This window comes from Protopterus annectens, chromosome 3.part1 (assembly GCF_019279795.1).
Source record: "Protopterus annectens isolate FY-2018-M chromosome 3.part1, PAN1.0, whole genome shotgun sequence".
Classification (NCBI taxonomy): domain Eukaryota; kingdom Metazoa; phylum Chordata; order Ceratodontiformes; family Protopteridae; genus Protopterus; species Protopterus annectens.
In genome coordinates, this window is record NC_056732.1 from 1872331844 (window position 1) to 1872356597 (window position 24754).

A 24754-nucleotide genomic window follows, 5' to 3' on the forward strand; every position below is an offset into this window, starting at 1 on the left:
TATATATATATATATATATATATATATATAATATGGGTCTATTTCTCATCATTGAAAATACACTTTATGAAACACCAGAAAGCCGACTCTACTTCAGCAAAAGTGCAATTCAACAAAAACTCACTACTGCGAACCACACGTAATCGAAATACAACAACAGTAACACAAACACTGCAAACACATTTTTTCAGGGGAACTTGCCTCCCTGCACCCCCTAGGTCCTGCTACTTGTATATACTAACTCAGAGATCACATTACAGTGGGGAAAGGGGTATACTTCCTTATGCTCACTGTACCGCGATGTATATTAACACCCTCCCATTACAAATTTCAGTAGTAATGAAAAAGCACCGCACCTGTTCTGTCAAAGGATCCCAGGAGTGCTGACCATTGTTCGGTTATGTGTGGTTTGCGATAGTGAGTTTTCATTGAACTGCACTTTTGATAAAGTGGAGTCAGCTTTCTGGTGTTCGTTAAAGTATACTTTCTGTGACAGGAAGTATTCCCATATAGAAATCTCCCTCTCTCCATATATATAGACACACACACACACACACACACACACACACACACACACACACACACACACACACACACACACACACACACAAAAGATCCATATCTTGCAGCAATTCACAGTTTATTCACTGTTGTGCACTATTGTGAGTGGTACTACAAAGCTAAGGTTTACAGACCACATAAAATGCAAGCACTTTTGGTTAAAATAAGAAAAAAATGCAGAAAAGAACAATACACAATTTAAAATACTCTGAATATTGCACTGTATACTAATTGACTGGGATGATGTGAAACCTTGATGGTTTGAGGTATCAGTGCCCAGTAAAATTAGCACTGGCAGGTGGGGGGTGGAGTCCAAAAATCAGTGCAGTCAAATAGCAGTTGCAAACTCAGAGCTGCTGTAGCTGGATAAGAATATAAATGAAAAAAAATGTTTCTCAGCTCCTCCTACTAGCTAGATCAAATTCTTATTATATGAATGAATGCAAACAATACTTCCTCACTGACCCTAGCCAACAACTTTTAAGACTCAAAGAAAAAAAAACTTTGCATGTAAAACAACATTTAAAATACAAAAAACTGTAATATAATAATACTAAAATCAAAACATAATGGATATATCCAAACCTTAAAAGGAAAAAAATCCAAATATCAATGCAGTCAAGCAACAGTTTGAAACTCGTACTACTTGTAGCTGGAGAGGAATGTAGGTTTGTTTGTGTCTTTCGGCTTTTCCCGGTTAGGGGTCGCCACAGTGGAACTCCGATCCGCTAATGATTGGTAGTGGATTTTTACATACCGGGTTACCAGCCCTGACGCACAACCTTCAACGAAGGCACGCCCCATTCACGTATGCCTCCACACAGAAGACGCTCTAGCTGAGAATCGAACGGGACGTCTTGCTATGAGGCGACAACGCTACCGCAGCACCGAGAGGAATGTAGGTGAACACCTTAATAAGAAAACTGTTGTTTAGCTTCTCCCACTAATTAACCTGATCTAATTCCTGTTAATTCAATAAATGCTCACTGAATGTTTCTTAACTCACCCTAACCAGCAACTTTTAAATTAGGGATAAGACGCCCCTGTGCTGGTCCTGCGGTAGTGCTGCTCATTCTTCGCCTCCTGTTCCACACCAGAAAACTCTCTCCAGAAGCTCCCCCCATTCATCACAAGCCTAAGGAATACCTCCCGCCAATACCCCTGACTCTTCTCTGGAAGTTGCTGGCTATTGTTGGACTAAAGAAGTACTACTGAAGACTGCCCCTGAGTAACTTTTGTGAAATTCCACAGCAGAAAACTCTCTCCAGAAGCTCCCCCCATTCATCACAAGCCTAAGGAATACCTCCCGCCAATACCCCTGACTCTTCTCTGGAAGTTGCTGGCTATTGTTGGACTAAAAAAGTACTACTGAAGACTGCCCCTGAGTAACTTTTGTGAAATTCCACACCAGAAAACTCTCTCCAGAAGCTCCCCCCATTCATCACAAGCCTAAGGAATACCTCCCGCCAATACCCCTGACTCTTCTCTGGAAGTTGCTGGCTATTGTTGGACTAAAGAAGTACTACTGAAGACTGCCTCTGAGTAACTTTTGTGAAATTCCACACCAGAAAACTCTCTCCAAAAGCTCCCCCCATTCATCACAAGCCTAAGGAATACCTCCCGCCAATACCCCTGACTCTTCTCTGGAAGTTGCTGGCTATTGTTGGACTAAAGAAGTACTACTGAAGACTGCCCCTGAGTAACTTTTGTAAAAGTAGGTAGCCTAACACCACCTACTGTCTTTGCAAACTACCTACTTAATGTTTGTATTTTCCTATAACTTCCCTTGTAAGTGAGCCAGCAGCCTACCGTAGACCACAAGACCTTACTCCCCTCGTCTGGTCATCTGAGTCCTACATATTTTTCCCTCCGTACAGGTTAAGTGTCCTCCACCTCCTTTTCAGCCTGCCTATCTCTATTTCGCCACTAGGTGGCAGCACCTACCATCCATAGGGCAATATATCTTTTATTTTTATTTGGCTCCCCTCCTAAGTAGCTGCCTAGGTATCTCTCGAGCCATTGTTCTCCAACTATATCCTGGTTCTTCCACCCCTGAACAGATAACCATAGATAACTTGCCCCTCTGTTTCTCTTCTGATAGTTAGTTATCTTACCTTTTTATTTACATACTCTACCTGCTTATATTGCTTTCACAGCTGCAGTGGCTGATACTTTTTCTGCTGCTGGTTCTTCCTTCTGTACTTAGCCTCCTGTTATTCCCCTGCCCACCATTCTATCTCCCCGCCTCTCTACCTGTCTGACCTCACCTGTGTTTATTCCCTCCCCCCTTCACCTGCCCTCCCCCTAGTCTACATATAGAGGATTTGGCTTGTGGCGCCATTTTTAAATTAGGGATAAGACGCCCCTGTGCTGGTCCTGCGGTAGTGCTGCTTGTTCTTCGCCTCCTGGTAAGTTAGCTCACTGTGGTTAATTGTATCTTGGTTGACTGGCTTATTTATGGTTTTATGTGTTCAAACTTGTGTATCCAGACCTTAGCCGCTAAAGTGATTGTTGTACTTTTCTGCGATGCCTATTGTCCTCACCTGGCGACTTCTGAGCCCTTGACATAACCGTTTACACAAGTGCCTGCATAAACGCAAACGCAAGCAGGTTTCAAGTAGACTTGCCCCCACAGTGTGTATGATATCTGTCGACCACTCTACGGCGACTCTCTGGGCATTTCTTCCCTTTGCTAAATTGCCTAGTTATGACTTGTGTGCTCAAACCTGTGTATCCAAACCATAGCCGCTAAAGTGATCGTTATACTGCTCCGCGCTGCCTGTCGCCCTCATTTCTGCGACTTCTGAGCCCCTGACATAACCATTCTCACAAGTGCCTGCATAAAAGTAAATGCAAGCAAGTTCCACGTAGATTTAACCCCACAGTGCTTATGATACCAGTCAGCCATTCTATGGCGACTTTCTGGGCCATGTGCACTTCCTTTTACTCCTTTCAGCTAACAGAAAAGCCTTTATAGATGCATGTGATACCTTCACACTCACAACGGGAATTTACTAATCTCTTTACATATTCTCTCTCTCCCTTATACTACTATAGAGGCAAGCACAAGCGTGTACGCCACCAAAACGGCTATACAACGCCACAAAACTAAGCGGACCCTATTAGAAGGAGTGAGCAATTTTCTCTCACCCCTTCCAACCATATGATCCTTCACTTAGACCTTGCAACACAGTGTCGCTGCAATACTACTGATGAAAAGGCATATTCTGATGTCTGGAGCGTTTCTGCTTCACTAAGGCACTGTGAAACTGGCCTGCTTTGTATATCTTCCATATATAACATTGGTTATGCTATGTGCTATTGTCTAGTGAAATATATTGCCTGTTATTTGATCATTTTACTGAGTATCAAAGCCAGTCTCAATGCTTAGATAGCCCTGCCTCATCATATTTGTACTAGCCTGAACTGTTTTTTTGCTGTGTCTTATCTATAGTGCTGCATACTGCTTTTAATCTGTGTTTTGTAAGTGCTTAATCTACCCATACCTTATTACTGTTGTAGAGCTGCTTTTGTAGATGCAACTATATTGGTAACCCTGTTCTGTTTCATACGTAACCTGCATATATATTGTAGAGCTATTTTTATATTTCGTAGAAGCAACTGTATTTTTTTACCCTGTACTTACTATACTCTAAACTGCAAATATATATCTTCTGTACCTCTGCTGCCTCTACTACTACTCTCCTTCACTGCTAACCCCCTATACATTCCCTCCTTCAGTCCCTATTTCTTCTAACCCCCTATCTCCCTTCAAATTCACCCTTTTCATTCTACTTCATCTCTGTGGTATATTCTACAGCTCTCTAACTCCCTACTGTATTACCTCTCTCCCTTACCCTTTCTGCATTGTATAACCTACTACTCCTCTATCCTATCTCTTCCCCACTCCTTGCATACTCTCCACTGTACTCCCTCTTCTGTTCACTTGTAACCTTAACCTCCTATTAAACCTAATCCTAGTTTATCTTTTCCTCTCATTTTACAGTTCCACACCAGAAAACTCTCTCCAGAAGCTCCCCCCATTCATCACAAGCCTAAGGAATACCTCCCGCCAATACCCCTGACTCTTCTCTGGAAGTTGCTGGCTGTTGTTGGACTAAAGAAGTACTACTGAAGACTGCCCCTGAGTAACTTTTGTGAAAGTAGGTAGCCTAACACCACCTACTGTCTTTGCAAACTACCTACTTAATGTTTGTATTTTCCTATAACTTCCCTTGTAAGCAAGCCAGCAGCCTACCATAGACCACAAGACCTTACTCCCCTCGTCTGGTCATCTGAGTCCTACATATTTTTCCCTCTGTACAGGTTAAGTGTCCTCCACCTCCTTTTCAGCCTGTCTATCTCTATTTCACCACTAGGTGGCAGCACCTACCATCTATAGGGCAATATATCTTTTATTTTTATTTGGCTCCCCTCCTAAGTAGCTGCCTAGGTATCTCTCGAGCCATTGTTCTCCAACTATATCCTGGTTCTTCCACCCCTGAACAGATAACCATAGATAACTTGCCCCTCTGTTTCTCTTCTGATAGTTAGTTATCTTACCTTTTTATTTACATACTCTACCTGCTTATATTGCTTTCACAGCTGCAGTGGCTGATACTTTTTCTGCTGCTGGTTCTTCCTTCTGTTCTTCCCCGCTCCGTTCGCCCTTCGGGCTCACTCCGCTCCCCTACCCTACCCCCAAATTCCACCCACCCCCACTACATCCATACTTATACCTACATAACCACACCTACTTCCTCTCCCACAACTCCTCCCCTTCCTCCTTTATTTCCCTCCCCTGCACAACTTTCCTCCACCACAAATCCCATCAACCCCTTTCTCTATACACCACACATCCCTAATCTAACTACTAACCATAAATATCCCATAAAAACCCAAACATGCATCCAAAGTATACACTCTTCTCCATTCAAATATTTCTCTTACTTTACCTAACCTTCATCTACTACCTTACCCAGCCTAACAAGCTATCTCACTCCCCATTCTATCACACAACCTCCTCTCTCCACTTACTCCTCCCCTACTCAATCATACCAATATCTCCTACACTTTACCCTATCAAACCCAATCTCTGCTTTCACTTCAAACTTATTTCACTAAAAACTACTACCCACACCCTACCAAACATATCTCCTACAACCTCTACTATTTATGACAAAAAACACAAAAACCCATACTACACAATACAAATTCTAACATCTCTACTTTTAGCTGGGGATATACATCCTAACCCAGGCCCAAACACCCCCCCCTTCTTCAAAATCCATTCAATTTGCATCCCTGAATGCACAAAGCATAGCAAACAAAGCTCCAACCCTTCAAGCCTGGTTACACTATAATAAACCAGATATCTTAGGCATATCTGAAACCTGGTTAAAGCCACATATAAAAGATATGGAGATAATTCCTGCCAACTACTCCATTATCAGAGCAGACAGAACCCCGCGAAAAGGAGGTGGTGTAGCTCTACTATACTCATCCTCCCTATCCATTACTCCTTACAATAAAGTTATTCCTCAATTCAACAATGCAGAATTAATAATAGGCCTACTTCGATTAAATAAACACAAAAATATATGCATAGCCTCACTCTACATTCCCCCAGGCGACAATATCCCCACACTGGAGGATATCCTCTCCTGGTTCTCTTCCAATATTTCTAACGAAACCATCATCATGGGAGACACTAACATCAATTGGTCTACCATTCAATCCCATACCCCCTCCATTAACATCAACCTGTATAACTTCACTCAACTCATCAACTCCACTACTAGGCCCTCTAAAGACTTCTCTTCTGGCAGTACTTTAGATTGGATATTAGTCTCTCACCCCACAATTACCCTGATAGTGGAATTCTTCCTGACTCCCTAAGCGACCACCTTCCCATCTTTGCCACTCGCCTCTCTTCTTCCGTACAAGTTTCCCATAACTACATCACTTTCAGAGACCAAAAAAACTTCAACCCAGAAGCCTTCTCTAACTCCCTAAAATGCCTTAACTGGTACCCACTAAAAACTCTTCCTCTGGAAAGTGCTATCACTCACTTTAATTCCACTTTCTTAAACCTGTTAAATGCACATGCTCCCTTAAAAACCAGAAGACTAAAAAACAAAACTACCCCTTGGCTAACTAAAAATACACTAACAACCATGCGACTAAGAGATAAAGCCTGGGCTCGCTATCTGAAGCACAAATCTCCCACTACTCTTAATGACTACAAAACTCTTCGTAACTCAGTAAAGAAGCTTATCACTGCAGACCAACACAACTATTACTCTTCTCTTCAAAGTAAATACAAAACCGACCCACAAAACTTCTGGAGAGGTATATCCTCTCTCTTAAAACCCGGTACAACTGAAAACCCAAACCCCAACCCAAGCATACAAGACAACGACCTTGCCATCGAGTTTAACTCCTTTTTCACTGACTGCATTTCCAAACTAACCTCTTCCTTCTCCTCCAACCATCCACCTCCAACTCCCCCCCCCTACTCCTCCCCCTGCTCCACTCTGTCATCCTACTACCTCCCAACCTCTTAAATTCTCCCTGGAACCAATCCCTACTTCCACTATCAAAAAACTCCTGAAAAAGCTAAAACCTTGCACAAATGCCCCCGATAACATCCCCTCACACTTCCTCAGTATAGCTGCAGATGCTATCACCCTGCCAATTAGTATCCTAATCAACCGCTCCATCCAAGAAAGTCACGTTCCTCAAATCTGGAAAAAGGCTTATATAATTCCCTGCCATAAAGGAGGAAATAATACTAGCGTTACCAACTTCCGGCCCATCGCTATCCTCTCTCCTATTTCAAAAATTCTAGAGAAATGTATTCACCTTCAACTCCTCCCCTACTTACTAGACAAGAACCTACTAACTTCTTCTCAACACGGCTTCCGTTCCAATCACAGCACTATGCCAGCCCTCCTATCATTCCTCGAAAATGTGAACAAGGCTAGAGACTCTGGCCTCATTGTATCTACCATTCTACTTGATCTCTCCAAAGCTTTTGACACTATCTCCCATAACTTACTTCTAACTAAACTCTTCAAGCTAAACCTTTCACCTTCTGCTCTAAATTGGTTCACCAGCTATCTCTCTGACCGGCATCAAGCTGTTAAGTGGAAAAAATCCATCTCCTCTTTCCTTAATAGCCCCACAGGTGTTCCACAAGGTTCCATATTAGGACCCCTTCTCTTTAATATCTTTGTAAATGACTACTATCACTCTATCCCCTATGCTAACATCATCCAATATGCAGATGATTCTACAATCATCTGTGCTTCATCTTCCATTTCAACTCTCCAAAAGCTGACTCAAGATGCCTTCTCCACCACAGAACAGTGGATGAAAGACAACCATCTTGCACTGAATGCAGCTAAATCAAAACTAATGATATTCACCCCCTCTAAAACCAACACACTGGATCAACAATCATTCTCCATCACCAGTCAAAATAATAACCCATTTGAACTGGTAACTGAAGCCAAGCTTCTAGGAGTCCAAATTGATAATAACCTTACTTTCAAGTCCCATCTACTACAAAACATTAAAAAACCCCACCAAAAACTAGGCCTGCTGTATCGTCACAAACAATTCCTCTCACCTACTACCAAACTCACTCTCTCTACCACATTTCTCTTACCCTCCCTCCTTTATGGTGCCCCTCTTTTAACTAATCTACAATCATCTCTCAAAACAAAACTTTCAACCTGTTATAATGAAATAGCCAAATTTGCCACTAGCAATAAATCTTCAACCCATCACTGTGTACCACTCCACAAACTAAATTGGCTTGAACTTCCCAACTACCTCTCCTACACTCAACTAACACATGCACACAAACTCATTTTTCAACCATCCCTCTGTCCCTCCCTGTCCACTACCTTTAAAATTCACCATACTCAAAGACTTCTTAGATCTACTAATCAAAACATAATAGAAGTCTTTAGACCCCATCGCCCCACAGGACAAAACCTCCTCTCCTATTCGCTAGCACGCCTATGGAACTCCCACCCTCCATTCGTACCATCACTAGCCTTCCTACCTTTAAAAAATCACTCCACTCCTACCTGTCATCCACATGGGAATGCTCCTGCTCCTACCCCACATAATCTTTCTATACTCTCTACTGTATTCCACCTTTTACTCTCTCTACCTCAGACAGTAATCTATTCCTTAATAGTTCCTATCCTCCTGAAAGCCTTATGCACCTATCTACTCACTTCCTTATCCTTGTGCCTATGATATAATTTGATTTCAACTTTAATACGTTTTATTATTTGATTGTATTAATGCTTAACTTTACTCATTGTAATCACTGTTCCTCATGATGTCATGTACAATACTTTGGATGTAAATCTCTATAATATGTAAACTGCATATAACTCTCTATAATATGTAATCTGTAATGGAGCTTTTCTCCCCAGGACTCCATTGAAAACGGGTTCTCTTGGCCCAATGGACTATCCTGGTTAACCAACAGCAAATAAACAAATAAATAAATAAATAAATAAAATTGTACTCTAATAAGAGTAAAATCAAAATGAAAAATAGTTCTAAAGATCCAAAAAGACTCCCCAAATATAATTGGGGTGAATCCCTCTTGGCACAGACAGCAGTAGTTCTCTCTTCTCTTGAAACTGGCCAAAGGCAATTGCTACAAGCTTCCCACAGAATGTATTTATACAAGACAGGGATTATTTGATACGCTCCAAACTGAAAATGCTTCAACTGACTGCCTGAATGAAAGAGTTTTAAAATATCTTTTAGGCAGTTTTTTTTTACTGAGGACGTACACCAGGTATTCAAAGAGGCTAAGACACCTGCTACTAGAAAATCATATATATGTAGATGGAAATGATTTTCTAATTACTGCCATACTAAGAACCAGGATCATTTTAAGGTACAGATGCCTCTGGTTCTAGACTGTATCTGTGGTTATTATCATTGGGCCTTTCTTACTCATATCAAAATTTCACTTTGCAGCAGTATCTACTGGTCTGCCCTTGCATCATCCTTCAGCCCTGCCTTACCTTACATCAACAAGTCTTTGAAAGGGGTCTTGCATATCTATTCAAGTAGAAAACAGGTGGCTCGTCCTTGGGATCTTAACTTTGTGCTGGAAAAATGTAACACTTCTTCCATTTGAACCCCCTTATCAGGCTGATTAATTACCTATTGCTCTGACCACTGCAAGAATATTGTCTTGAGTTACAGGCTGTTATGGTGAGCCAAACCTGTCTCATTTTTCACAAGGATAGGGTGTGTTTGAGAACAAGTCCTTCACAAATGTCTAAAGTAGTTTCTGAGTTTACTTTGCCAAGCAGTACATCTCCCTGTATTCTTTCTAGAATCTAAAACAAGGGAGAAAGATTTTTTTTATTCTGGATGTCCACAAACAGCTCAGATACTACTTGGACAGAACAAAATCCTTCAGGACGGTCAATCAGCTATTTATTTCCCATGAAGGTAGGAAAACAGATCAACCAGTATCAAAACAGACCATTTGAAAATGCCTATCTGAGGCTATTTCTTTGATAGTCTCACCTTAACAAGATACTTCCAGGCAGGGTTAAGGCCCAATCTACCAAGGTTTTGGCTTATGGAGCTTTTTGGAAGGTGGTAGACACTGTAAATGTCCTAAAGGCAGTAACTTAGTGGCCTGTACATACTTTTAGAAAACATTACAAACTGGATTCTTTTTCTATGTCCGGGACAATTTTTGCTACAACTGTCCTCCAGGATTCTTAATATGATTTTTTCCACTTTGCAATTTTTCCAAGCTCTTGTAATCTACCCATACAATTTAGGATGCTGCAACAGTGATCTATTGATGAAAATAGTACACTTGAAGTAATAACCAAACCCAAAAATCCACAGCCAGTCAGCCAGAGGTAAATCCAAGGACACACTGGAGAAATATCCCAGAAAAACACAAGTTTATTGTCCACACAAACAGAATTGAGTGCTTTCATAAAGTAACTTCCTCAGAATCACTGAACTTCCTTCAACACCATCCTTAAATACCTCCCCCTCTTATCACATGACCAGGATAAAACAACACTTAGAGGATAAGAAATGAATAACTGGAATGTACTATAAAAGAAAATACACCCCCCCTATATGCAAACATATTACATATACATACATATACATAACTCAAACAACAATGGTACACATGCAAAAGTTAGGTTAAAAACTTGAAAACCCCCTCCCTTACAAACCCTATAATAATGGGGAAACTGAATTGTATGGTAACTGTTGAATAAATCAAGGGTTCACAGTAATTGTAATTCCATAGGGATTATTTATGTAGCGAAGTGCCAAATGTGCGACCAGTTACTTTACGAGAGGAAGCTACTTTACGAAAGCGCTCAATCCTGTTTGTGTGGATAATAAACTTGTGTTTTTCTGGGATATTTTTCCAGTGTGTCCTTGGATTTACTTCTGGCTGACTGGCTGTGGATTGTCCTATTACACTTGAAGTAAACTTACCATAACAGTAGATGATCAAATAGATCACTGTTTCAGCAGGGATGCACTTCCTCAATCTCCCTGTTTGGCCTATGTTTTTTGCCAGAGTGTGGATATTTATATATTTTTTTTCTGGCATTTTCCCTTTTCTCAGGGATCTAGCCTCCCTTACTGCTAACAAAGAAAGCTCTGAAGGATTTGGAACCAAAACCACTGAACCTATTTATCTGTCCTTGAGCCAGACAGTGGTTTGGATGCATGGAAGGTGCCCTGAAGCTTTGAATACTGGCTGGTAATCATTTCCTTTGCAGGATATTTATTTATTTACTTATTTGGTTTTTGTTTACCAGGAAAGTCCACTGGGCCGAAGGTACCCATTTTCAGTAGAGGGCTGGGGAGAAGAGCACCGCAGTACAAAATATGTCAGTTAAAGATTACAAAGTTGAAGTACAGAAAATTACAAAGACATTACAATGACAATTACAGAGAAATTACAAAGAACTTACAAGCAATAAATATATACAAGTTGTTGATTTAGCATGTATACTGCTTACACTATTGCCAACAGTGATCTATTCAGGCATCTACTATTATGGGAAGCTTACCTATATGACTGTACTTTTTTTTTATGATTTCACCTTCAACTGTGTTTGATAAACCATGTAAGAAATTTAGTATAATGACTCCTGGAAGGGCACATTTTAGCTGCTATTCATTCACATTTTTATTGGCAGGTTATGACATCCCATTGGACCATCTTTGGTTAAATATTATGAAACATGAAATATCAACTGACACTGGAGGAGGAACAGCGGTGCAGCAGAAAGAAATTTCTTGTACTTGTATGAGAAGTAAGTACTTTTTAACTGTCTGAGTAATTGCACTTACAGGTAAAGGTGAGTTAGTATTTTGGGGGTGGAGCAAGATGATGTGTTCTCACTTAGGATAGGTGTATCAGCCCTTTAAAAATATGAAAACATTCCAAAAAAGAACCTTTTCTAAAAGTACTAAAAGCCAAAAGCTAATTCTACCTCATGTGATCAGAAAAAACAACTCCATAAAGGAAGCTCCTTTGAAATAACCAAATCCAAGAACACTACTGTGTCTGTTCCTAGGGGAGTGTTATCAGTGTTGTAATTTGCAGGGTGTCCATCTTCCCAAAGGGTATAATTATGCATTTTTTGCATTGAGTCTTAGGTCATGGTTCTGGCAACATTTATTTGTCTGTGACAGACCCTTGTGGAGGATATCTACATATCTGAGGGATTTTATGGTTACACTCAGTTTGCAGTCATCAGCAAATTTGGTCAGCCAAAGGCCTTCTACATTTACCTTGACTTCAGAGAAATATATTTCAAAAGAAGAGGTTCCAGCCCTGTAGGGAACCACTGGTAACAGGCCTCTTGGCAGAGGTGGAATCCTTCACCCTAAGTTCATTTGTCTTATCCATGAGCCATTTGGCTATCCATCAGGAGACATAGGAATTTATGCCTAAATTTGTAAAGTTTATCTATAATACCTGAGTGAGGTATTGTGTCAAATGCCTTTGCCAGGTTAAGGTAGGCAGTATGCACCATTTTGCCTTCATCCATGTCTCTAGTGACCCTTCTCAAAGACGTCCACAATGTTTAGTAAGTATGATCTGCCCTTGACAAAACCAAATTGTGGTAGCTCTAGTGTACAAAGATGTCCTATGTCTCTGTTTACCAGATCCATGATAATTCTTCCCATGGCCTCGCATACAAGACTAGTCAAACATATGGGCCTGTAGTTCTCTAGGTCTGTTGTTGATCCCTCTTTGGGTATAGGGATAACCGTTGCAGTCTTCCATTCCCTGAGGATTAAGCCTGTCTGGAGGCTGTGGCTAAACAGAGAATCTTGTGGACCTGACAAGTTGTGTCCTAAACTATTTAGGTGGCATCCTGGGATATTATCAGCACCCACTGTTGGAAGTGTTTTTAGCTTTGGAGAGTACAGTGAGGACCTGTTCTTTAGTGATAGTGGGGAAGAAATGATAGAGGATATTTCCTGGGAGTTATACAGGGATAAAATTCAAGCTACATTTTATTAGCCAGAAAATGTGCTGCATCCTCTGGTTCACTATAAGGAGTTTCATTTAATTTTAGTACAGCCCACTGCTAGGTGTTCCCCATAAGGTTACTGTTACTCATCTGGTCAAGATAAAACAGACAAACATTTCTGGGTTCTGTTGAAGCAGCTTTATTACACACAAACACATCAGAAATGAGGCTTTGTAACTTAAACTTAAATAAACTTATGAACAGACTGACTACCACATTCATCTACTTGCCTGCACATGGTCTGTATTTATATGCATGTGCTACATCTGGAAATGCTTCTTAAAGGTACATACACATGCTCTGATCAACACCCTCCTTCTTTGAGAAATAGTCCTTATACAAAATGACAGTATTCAGTGACATGCAATTTACAGACATGATCTTTTGACATGCAGTTATACAGAACTAGTTGTATAAGTCATACAAAATTAGACACATATAAAACAAATATGCCCAAGTTGCTGTGTATTTTACTGTAGGCCTAGAAGTATGACCTGATCTTGTCACATAGCATTCAGAATTGAATCTAGCAATGGGGACTGTCTTCAAGGAATGTTCAACTTTGGGGACATCTGGGACATTATCAGGAATGGGAATGGATACTGCGATGTTTTCCTTGGTACTAACATTGTCTGGGTTGCTCTGAGATCTAGAGTCTGTATCACAGGTGCAATGCTGTGATATCATTTCTGATACAGGAAGAAGATATTTGTGGTTTCTCCTGTATTCTATACCCTCAGAGTCCACTAAGTAGGATCTCAGCTTGTACATATACCTCTCACTTGACCAATTCGATCAAAGCTTTTCGCCATTTGCATCTGAACTGTCTCTCCTTATTTTAATGGATGAAGAAATCTGTTTATTTTATCATAGCTGGACCTCAAAAGAACGCTTCTTAAAAATTTGGGTTTTGATTGTTCTGTTGTTTTTAGCATTAGGCACCAACAAATTAAAACTGATAGGCAAGGTTGATCTGGTTTGCCTAGATAGAAGTCTGTGAGCAGACAAGCCTAGTGGGTTGTCTGGGGGTATATTTCTGAGATTAAGTAAATTCCAGAAAATATCGGTATTGTCATGCTTTGACCTCTCCAGTAATTGCTTTGCACTCTGTACTGCACGTTCAGCAAGGCCGTTTGACTGAGGATATTCAGGACTGCTGTTAATATGGATAAAGCCTCACTCTTTAGCAGATCTCTGAAACAGTTGACTGGTAAACTGAGAACCATTGTCAGAAATAACTTTATGTGGACTACCATGGACTGAGAAATGACATTTCATCATAGTAATAACAGCATTGTACATTAGGTTAGGTAGCAAATTGATCTCAAGCCAGTTTGAAGAGTCTACCAACACTAAGTAATGTTGACTATTCCATTCAAATATATCAGTTGCTACTGTTGACCTTGGTAGTTTAGGAATTTGGCTTAGATGAAGTGGCTGTTTTTGCAAATGTGGCTTAGCACTGTTGCACACTGAACAGGAAGAAAGCACTTCATCAATGCCTTTTGCTAGAGAAGGCCAAAGTACTAGTCCTCTCGCCCTTCTTTTGGTAGAATCGGAACCTGGGTGGCCATGATGTAAAATCTGAATGTATTCATGTTGTAAGGAAGTAGAAACAACAACCTTTGGACCTTTAAAAATGATAATATCTTCCATCAGCATCTCATCTCTGTATGGAAAGTAAGGTTATACTTCTGGTGGTACACAGGATTGTTTTGATGGCCATCTTACATTGACGAAGTAGTTGAGCTTTTGCAAATTTGGATCAGTCTTTGTATGATCGCTCAGCTCATCAAGTGTTTTGGTAGAAAAATTACGCACTTCCATGACATCACATTCAAAATTCTCTGCATCAAACTGTTCCATTGTATTTCTGGGTGAACTGGATAAGGTATTAGCCAGATAAGAAAGTTTACCCTTGTATAGACCATTTTGAAATTGTACTTTTGCAATTTGAGCATCATTTGTAGTCTTGCTGGAGTGGAATGCATAGGCTTCTTTAAAATAGTAACTAAAGGTTGATGGTCATTTTCTATCTGGATTGCTTAGCCATAAATATAACCATGGAACTTTGAACATGCGCACACAATTGCCAAAGGTTCCTTCTCAGTTTGAGTATACCGCATGTCAGTTTGGGTAAGAGTTCTAGATCCAGAGGCAACAGGTCTGCCCTCTTGAAGAATAAATGTGGCAAGACCAAACATTAAACCATCACAGGAAAGAACTACTGGTTTGTGGACATTATAATATCTTAATGTAAGTGGGTTAGCAATTTGCTGTTTGAGGTTGTCAAATGCTCTCTGGTGTTGGTCTAATCATGACCGTGCAACATTTTTGCATGTCAGCCCTCTTAAAGGTGCTGATAACTCACTAAAGTCAGGGATAAATTTGCCCAAATAGTTAACCATACCAAGAAAACGTCATAAGGCTTGGACATTGTCCGGAGCTGGCATCTCAAAAATGGCTGCTTGTTTGGAAGGAGCTGGTCATTAGCCTGTACTGGTAAATAAAAGATTAACATAAGTAACTTCTGGTAGTCTGAATATGCATTTCAGAGGACTGATCTTTAAATTCACTTCACAAGCTATGTCCAGAACTTTCCTAAGGGTACTGTCATGCTCTAGATCACCATTACCTCCAGCTAGTAAATCATCGACTATTGTTGCACATGGGTAACCTGAAAAAATGTGCTCTATTGCATGCTGAAAGACTTCACTGGCAGAATTTATTCCAAAAGGCATCCTGAGGAATCTGTATTTACCAAATGGGGTCCATTAAGCATTACTTGCCAAAATGAAGTCTTTGTGTCTAAGACAGAAGAAACTGTGGCATTTGGCATGAGGGTTGCAATTTCCTCGACTGTACATATAGGATGATTAGGTCTTGTTAATGCCATGTTCAAGTTTCTTGGGTCAATGCATATTCTGATTGCATCTGAATTTCTGTTATTAGCAGCTACCATGGAAAATACCCACTCAGTTGGTTCTGTGACTGGACAAATCACACCTTGCTGAACCTTTTTGTCTAACTGGACCTTGACTTTGTCTTACATAGCTATTGGAACTCTTCTTGCTGGTCTGACCACTGGACTGACCTCTCAGTGTACTTTCATGGAGTACACAACTTGGAAGTTTACCTAGCGTGGCATCAAAAACATCAGCATACTCTGAGAAAATAGTGTCACTGAAGCTGGAACTGAAACGTGCTTACATGATGTACTACTTTGGTAAAAGAAAGCAGTTTCATTCTTAAACTGTCTCTGAGACCTAATAATGACTGCATAGGTCTTAAGACTACATAAAACTGCAAGCTGTAACTATTCCAGCCAAATAGCATGAAAGCGCTACTGAGCCTTCAGTTTGAATATCTTCACTTCCATAAGCAACAAGCTTTGCACAATTGACCAAATTAAATTGCTCACCAGCTCTCACTTTAGCAAATGTTTCTGCTGACATTACATTACAGTTTGAGCCAGTGTCTACTTTGAGCTCTGTGGGCTTACCATTGATCAGAACAGTACAAAATACTTTATTATTTGCTAATAAATCTACTGCATTAACCTTTTCACCAACCACTGATATACCATCTACATAGAAAGTAGGGTTGCAGCTCTCTATATGATCAACCTGCTTTTTTAAGTGACCTTTCTTAATAACTGAATGAGACTTGCTTGATTTACAAAACTTTTGAAAATGATTCCATTTTTTTACACTTGTGGCATTGCTGACCAAATGCTAAGCACTTCTGTCTTTTAGGCTCATGGTTGGCACCACAGTTAAGACAGTTAACAATAAGACTTGACTTGGGTTTTGCTGACTCATGAGCATGCACGTTTTACTCAGCTAGTCTTGGAACTTACTAGAAAGCTACAGGTTCTCCCTGCAACACCTACAGGGGTTGCTGCTGCCATGTGCCTAGGCCTGTTTCTGCTTGCCAGGTGTTGCATGCTGTCTACGTTTGCCCTAGAGGCTACTGAAGCCATGCTCTTAATCACTCTTAAGCATACCTGTGTGCCTTTCTGTGAGCTCATGGATTTGACAAATCTGTATGGCTTTGCTCAACATTAAATCACTGTCATGAAGCAAATTCTTTCTCACTGCAACATTATTAATACCACACACAAGCCTGTCCTTTATTTAACTCGGCAAATCTTCATATTTTAGCTTTGTTTCTCAAGTCACTGATGTAAGCTGCAAAAGTTTCACCAAGCTTTTGGACTCTTGTATAAAATAAGTGCCTCTCTAATGTAAAATTTGCCTGGCGGTTGCACATTTATCTAAATTTACATTCTAAGCACTCAGGATGTTCCTTTGTTTCAGCTGGTACCACAGTCTGATGGTTTTCCCCTTCTCCTGCACATACTTCTGGTGCACACACAAATGAATGCTCTCTTTCAGTGGCTTGTTGTTGTTGTTGTCTTTCAGCTTTTCCCGGTTAGGGGTTGCCACAGTGGAACTCCGGTCCGCTAATGATTGGCAGCAGATTTTCATGAATGCCGAGGTGTCAGCTCGCCGTTCAACCTTCAACAAAGGCACACCCATTTACACATGTCTTTCGAACGCCCACCCAACCGCGGGGAGGACATGCAGACTCCACACAGAAGGCACTCCCCGCACTCCAGCTGAGAATCGAACGGGAGAACCTCTTGCTGTGAGGCAACAACACTACCGCTGCACCACCGCGGAAGTGACCCAGCTAAATTAAGCAAAATGAATGTCCTTGTATGTGCATCTTTCTCAGAAAATGCTGCTTGTATGAAAATATGATATTCCTGATCAAATACTCCAATTCTCTGCTGTCTTGTGATCAAACACAAATGGGCTTGGTCTGTGAAATGCCTCTGCCATGTCAACACACAGTAATGAAGGTGCTTGAAATCATGGTTGTACATGCAGACGTAAATACGAATGCCAGAACTTGTAATTATGCCCAGTACCACAACATACTCTTTGAAATAACTGTACTTTGCCAAACAAGTCTCTGTAGCACAAGAACACACTGAAATGACTGTACTTTGTGAAATCACTCCTTATCAGTGTAAGAAATACTTTGAAATGAATGCACTTTGTGAATAAAATGTACACAGCACAAGAACCTTTCAAAATCTCTGTACTTTGCAAAATAACTGCACAGTGTAAGTAACGCTCTGAAATGGTGGCTTTCTGTGAATAAATGCACACAGCACAAGAAACTTTTTTAAATGGATGTACTTTGACTGCACTTTGCAATATAACTGTATTTTACAACACATCAAACTCTTTGAATTAATTGCACTGTAATAAAGCACACAGTCTGCAAATACTTCGCAACACTCTGAGATATTTCAAACAATTCGGTCAATGCGAAATAGTAGTTTGTGTCCAAACACGGTCTTTTACTCAAAAACATGCAGTTGCCTTGCTCTTGTAAGTTTAATTTGCCCTTTTATTGTACTCGTTATGCCCTTTTATTGTACTTGTTATGCCCGTTTAATCTTATTATGCTCATTATACTTTTATTGTACTCGTTATGCCCTTTTATTGTACTCGTTATGCCTGTTTAATCTTATTATGCTCATTATACTTTTCTTGTACTCGTTATGCCTTTTTATTCTACCTGTTATGCCCTTTTATTGTACTCGTTATGCCCGTTTAATCTCTTATTATGCTCATTATACTTTTCTTGTACTCATTATGCCCTTTTATTCTACCTGTTATGCCCTTTTATTGTACTCGTTATGCCTGTTTAATCTCTTATTATGCTTATTATACTTTTCTTATGCCCGTTTTACTTTAAACATGCTCATTATGCAAACCAAAGGTAATTCTGAGCCCTTTATAAATAGTTTTGCTAGTTTTATCAAATAATGTGGTTTTGAACATTTTGTTTAATCAATAATGTGGTTTGTGCTTTTCGTTTGCTTAATAGTATGTTTTTGTGCTACTCGTTTGATCAGTAATGCGTTTTGTGCCTTATAAATGCTCTGTTTCATTTTCCTTGCCCAATAAATCATTTGTGCACTTTTCTTTACCTTTAGCTTGTTTCTGGCCCTTTTTCATTTGTCTTTGCTCTGTTTCACTTCTGCTTAGTCTGCCTTAACCTTCAACTCTGCACCTCATGGCTCATAGAAGTATCTCTTCTAATCGCAGTTCTGACACTGTGTTGCTCATAGGGTCAGGATAAAACATTTGTGGATTCTGTTCAAGCAGCTTTATTACACACAAACACATCAAGAATGAGGCTTTGTAACTTAAACTTATAAACAGACTGACTACCGCACTCATACATGTTAACACTCTGGCTGTTCTTGTAAATTGGCATTGTTGCCTGCACATGCTCTGTATTTATATGCATGTCCTACATCTGGAAATGCTTCTTAAAGGTACATACACATGTTCTGATCTACACTTATGTATGTAACTAAAAAAATCCTTATGTTTATCCATCTCCAGGAAGGCTATTTTTTCCTCAAAGTTGGCTTTGGTGGACTTGATGAGTCCCCTAAGTTGCTTTCTGAGACTGATAAGGGAGCTTTTTGCATGCTGGGCATAGTCCTCCTATTTTTGGACAGTGTTTTCTTTTTGTTATATAACCTCTTTATACTTGGTGTCTACCTGGGGCTTGTTTTTGGAGATTGTTCTAAGTTTATTTTGGTTTGGTACTCCTGTTTCTGTGCAGTTATTAACATGGTCATACATGGTTTCTGAACACTTCTGCATAGCCCACAGTGTTCTCCATATTTGGGGGGGGGGGGGGCTTGGAAGTTAGGTATGCCATCACATTGTAGGAGTTCTTAAAAGTTCTGTGGTTTGCTGGGAGTTCAGGCTTTCTTTATTTTACTGGTGACCACTTTGTGATCTGATCTTATTAGTGAGGACATTACATAGTGGGGGGGGGGGGGGTAACATTCTCACATATTTATGAGTAACAGATCCAAGATATTTACAAGAATACAGGGTGTTTCTATTGACAAAATCCAGGAATCTTTGAGCCCGCATGTTAGTGCATGTGTATATTTCCCAGTTTATGGTGGGATAGTTGAAATCACCCATGAATATGCTGTTGAGTTGGATAGTAAGGGACTCCAGTACTTTCTAGCACATGATGTGGTTATCTTGGGTCAACTATGGGGACCTGTAGTTAGCAAGAATGTTACATGGGACTTTGCCTAAGGTTAGTTGGACATAGATTAGCTCAAGCTTGTCATATTGCTTGACCATTGAGGTGTGGTTACTTTTTATTTAGATTGATGTACCTCCACCTCTTGTCCCTTCTTGTGCAGTAGCTTGTGTGGAAGACATTATAGCCTTGCACTGCCGGAAGCCTTCCATGGCTTTGAACCATGTCTCGGTAACAGCTCAGATGTCAACACTCTTAAGGGTGAGAAGTGCATCTATGTAATGAAGCATCTTGTTGAGACTCCTGATAATGAACAGTAAAACCTTTAGTTTATCTTGAGTAGAATTTACTATGTTAGAATGTTTACTAAGTTGACATTGCTTTAAAAAGGTATTATAAGGATGGATAATGTTTTGGCCAGTATCCGAAAGCCTAGTGGGGAAAGGTGCTGACCATTCCTGGTACAGCACTGTAGTCTGTTAATCATGTCCTCCCAAGCCAGCAAATGTTGGACCCCTTTAGAATAATACCAGTAATTAATAAAATTGTTAAAATCAATCACCTTCTGTGTATATTGTGGTGTTATCCTTGGAGAAGATAGACTGCAGCTCAGTGCTAGACTCATACCTGCCTGCGGCACATAATATGAAAGCTCTATCATGTCTCCCTCTTCATATAGTCCAGGTAGGTATGCCTCAGGTCATTAACACCCATATGGATTATTACACAGTCATACTGGTATTTATGGTTCAGTGTACTGAGTATGTGTGTGGTCTGATGGTTCTCTGCCCCTGACGGGCAACTGACCACGATTGTCTCCTTTAGTCAGCCTGGTGAGTGGGGCATTGGTGTGTCTCACAAATATAGTCTCCCATGTCCAATATACAGGTGTGCATAGCTTAATGTCCTTCCATACAATGTCTGGCCGCATTTATGTCCACACTGTGCTAAGTGGATGTAAACGCAGTCAGACATTACGCAGGAGGACGTTGAGAGAAGCACATTGTAAAGTATACAGTGTTCGGTTAAAGTCCGAGTCACTTAATGTTCAGTGGGATAGAACATATCCCAGACATTAAGTGACAGTTACTTGTATCGGGTTGTGTGGTAGTTTCCTTTAAGGGCTTAGAGGCTGAGACATTGTGAAATGAGGTTGTATGTTTCCTGGGAAGTTTTGTCTTTGTAGAGTGTTTGGGAGGTTGTTGAGGACAGCATCTGGGAAGACTCTGAGGTTTGGGTAGATTGCATTTAAGAACCTCAGCATATGTGAGTTTGTGTCTGGTCCATAGTAGGTGTAAATATCAGTGTCTGTATGCGAGAGCTTTGCCTCCAAAGAGATAGTGTAATTACATCTCTCACATACTGTCTTAGTCTGCTTAAGAATAAGGTGGGAGTCAGTAAACATGAGACAATTGTTATACTGTTCAAGATGCCCATTTTCACCAGGCTGGCTACAGAGATAGTAGAAAAGTGAATATCCATGGCCATAGATTTTTCCCTCATCTATGAGGAGCACTGCAAGAGAGAGTTTTTGGCATAGGGGGAGAAGTCTAGGGTTGATCTAAAACAATACTCCTGAGGTAATGCTTCTCAGCAGGCAAAGAAGCTGTTCTGCACTCAGCTAGATACTTGTGAATATAGAATAAATTGTATCTAGAAAATTACAGTTCTAGCTGCCTGCATCTCTACATGGCACTGCAAAGCACCTCTGCACAGTGCAGAACAGGTTATAGGAGACCAGCTAGAGAGGAATCCAGTAAAAATGCAGTATAAGTGTACACACATACACACCCACAGTTTTATATATATATGTGTATATATATATATATATATATATATATATATATATATATATATATGTGTGTGTGTGTGTGTGTGTAAAACTAACAAACACTTCTACTCAGAGGCAAAAAGATGAGGCTGAAGTGTGTTTTTAGCGCTTTCATTCTTTAATAGTGATAAGAACTTCATCAAAATCATTAAATATATGAACATTCATTTAATAAATACCTGTTTAATGTAAATGACTGCACAGTGGTGCAGCTGTTTGCATTGTCACCTCACAGGAATAGGTTCCCCAGTTCAATTCTTAGCTGGGGTGCCTTATGTGCAGAGTCTGCATGTCCTCTGTGTGTTCATGTGGGTTTCCTCTGGGTGCTCCGGTGTCCTCCCACATTGCAAAAACATGCATTTGAAGCATTTCTCCCTGGGCCTGTGGTGAAAATTGGCTCATTCAAATTCAGACTTTCCTGGTAAACAAATGTTAAATAAATGGTTTCAGCCAATTGTGCAGTTAAAGCAGGTACATATTCCATCGAATAACCAGCATAGACTGACATTGCAGAAATCAGAGCACACTACAGTTGGGGGTAGGGGTGTCTGTTAATACCTGTATCACCATAACATACACCTAATATTAAGATTTTCATTGAGTCCTGGTGGGGTTTCTTCAATAAGCAGCAGTTACTATCTAAGCTTTAGGAGTTCGAGTAACGTGTCCTGCTCACCAACAAAAGACTTGACTTGTTCTAGTACTAAGAATTTGAAACTCTGAAGTCCCCAACAAGAGTACAGTGTTTCACTAATGCATTGTGGAGATCAGGATTCCTGGTTGCTCCACAATGTTCTTTGATGTGGTCTGCCAGTCTCCGGGACATTTTATCTATGTAAAGCACATTGCAGTTGGTGCAGATACTTGCATATTCCACATTGTTGCTGCTGCAATTGAAGAATTATTGTAACGTTATGCAGAAGCTTGTATTGGTTTCCTTGTTGAATGTGTTTGCAAGTGACATAATACCCTCAGGGGAACCAGCCTGCAGGATGGGAGTCCAAAGTGCTGGACAGAAAGAAAAAGACAGGATCCCTTTGTCACTGCAATTTCATTCTTAGTGTGTTGCTTTTTTAAAAACTAAAGATGGGTTGGGTGCCTAGAGCCCTGGAGAGATTGTGGTTGCTGCGAATGATGTCCCAGTTTTTGGTCAGAATCTTCCTGATGGGAACCATGTCCCTGGAGATTGGTAGTGGGAAACTGAGGATGAACTCAGCCATAAGAGTGCTCATGGGATTCATGTGGAATCCCTGTTTCACTATGGGAGGGAACTTGGTATGTCTGGCATTGCTGACCTCAGTCAGAATCCTTTTCACCAGAGTTGGCAGGTAGTTTCTTTGGAGAACTAGGTTACTGATGTGTGTGCATTCATTCCAGAATATGCTGTCTTCACTTACAATGTGGGACAATCTGATGAATTGTCCCTTCATTATGTTTGATTTCAGGAAGAAGGGGTGTTGGCTGATTCTTTTTGTAGTCCAGGACAATTTTTGCAAGAACTGTCCTCCAGGAGGATTCTTAATCTTTTTCCACTTTGCAATTTTTCTAAGCTCTTGTAATCTACCGATGCAGTTTAGGCTTCTGCAACAGTAATATAACGATGAAACTAGTACACCTGAATTAAACTTACCACAACAGTAGATGATAAAATAAATCACCGTTTAAGCAGGGATAGACTTCCTCAATCCCCCTTTTTGGACTATGTTTTTTGCCGGGGTGTGGATATTTATATCCTCTATTTTTTCTAGCATTTTCCCTTTTCTCAAGGATGTAGCCTCCCTTACTGTTAAACAAGAAAGCTCTGAAGGATTTGATACCAAAACCACTGAACGTATGTGTATCTCCTTGAGCCAGTCAGTAGTTAGGATGCATGGGAGGTGCCCTGAAGCTTTGAATACTGGCTGGTGATCATATCCTTAGCAGGAAATAATACATGTACTGCTTACACTACTGCCAACAGTGACCTATTCAGACATCTACTCTTATGGGAAGCTTACCTGTACAACTGTACTTTTTTATGTATTTTTATCATTTCACCTTCAGCTGTGTATAACAAACCATGTAAGAAACATAGTGTGATGCTCTTGGAGGGTCACTTGATGCCACCAGGTGCATATGCAGTTAACTCCTACTGATGTCTCTAGGCATCAAATATTGCTTCTTCATATTTGCATCAATAATTAAATCTGAAAGTTCTGTACCATGGCAAATCTGATACCACTGAGAAAAACAACTACTGAAGAAACATTAAAAAGACCCAATAATTACTGCCCTCCTGTACACCAAACTTTAGCAGCTTTTGAGGTCAAATGTGAAATGGACATCAGGAAAGTACTGCAACCTTAACAATGGTGAGAAAAAAACATTGTTAGAGCTAGGCAGGGATAAGTATAGGCAGTTTATGAAGGCTGACAACGGAGGGGATATTGTTACCGGTAGCAGCAGCTATAACCAGAGGATAGAAGAAATGTTGATGGACACTAACTATTATGAGTCTTTAACTTTAGAGGAGATTAAGGCATCTTACAACAACTGGTACACGGACTTGATTGCACTTTATGGTGATGGTTTGTTAACAGATAACATGTTTGACTATTTACAGACACCTTCCCCAACTTGCCTAAATTCTTTGAAATCCCTAAGCTACGTAAAAATAGGGAAAACCCTCCTTACAGGCCAG

General features: G+C 40.3%; 1 protein-coding gene across 1 annotated transcript in view; it reads left to right on the forward strand.

Moving 5' to 3' along the window:
* LOC122797944 (zinc finger protein 808-like) overlaps positions 1-24754 on the forward strand; it is a 665304-nt gene that overhangs the window by 482849 nt on the left and 157701 nt on the right. Inside the window, exon 6 of the mRNA XM_044066464.1 lies at positions 11799-11915. Coding sequence (XP_043922399.1) covers positions 11799-11915 — 117 coding nt within the window. The remainder of the gene's footprint in view (positions 1-11798; positions 11916-24754) is intronic.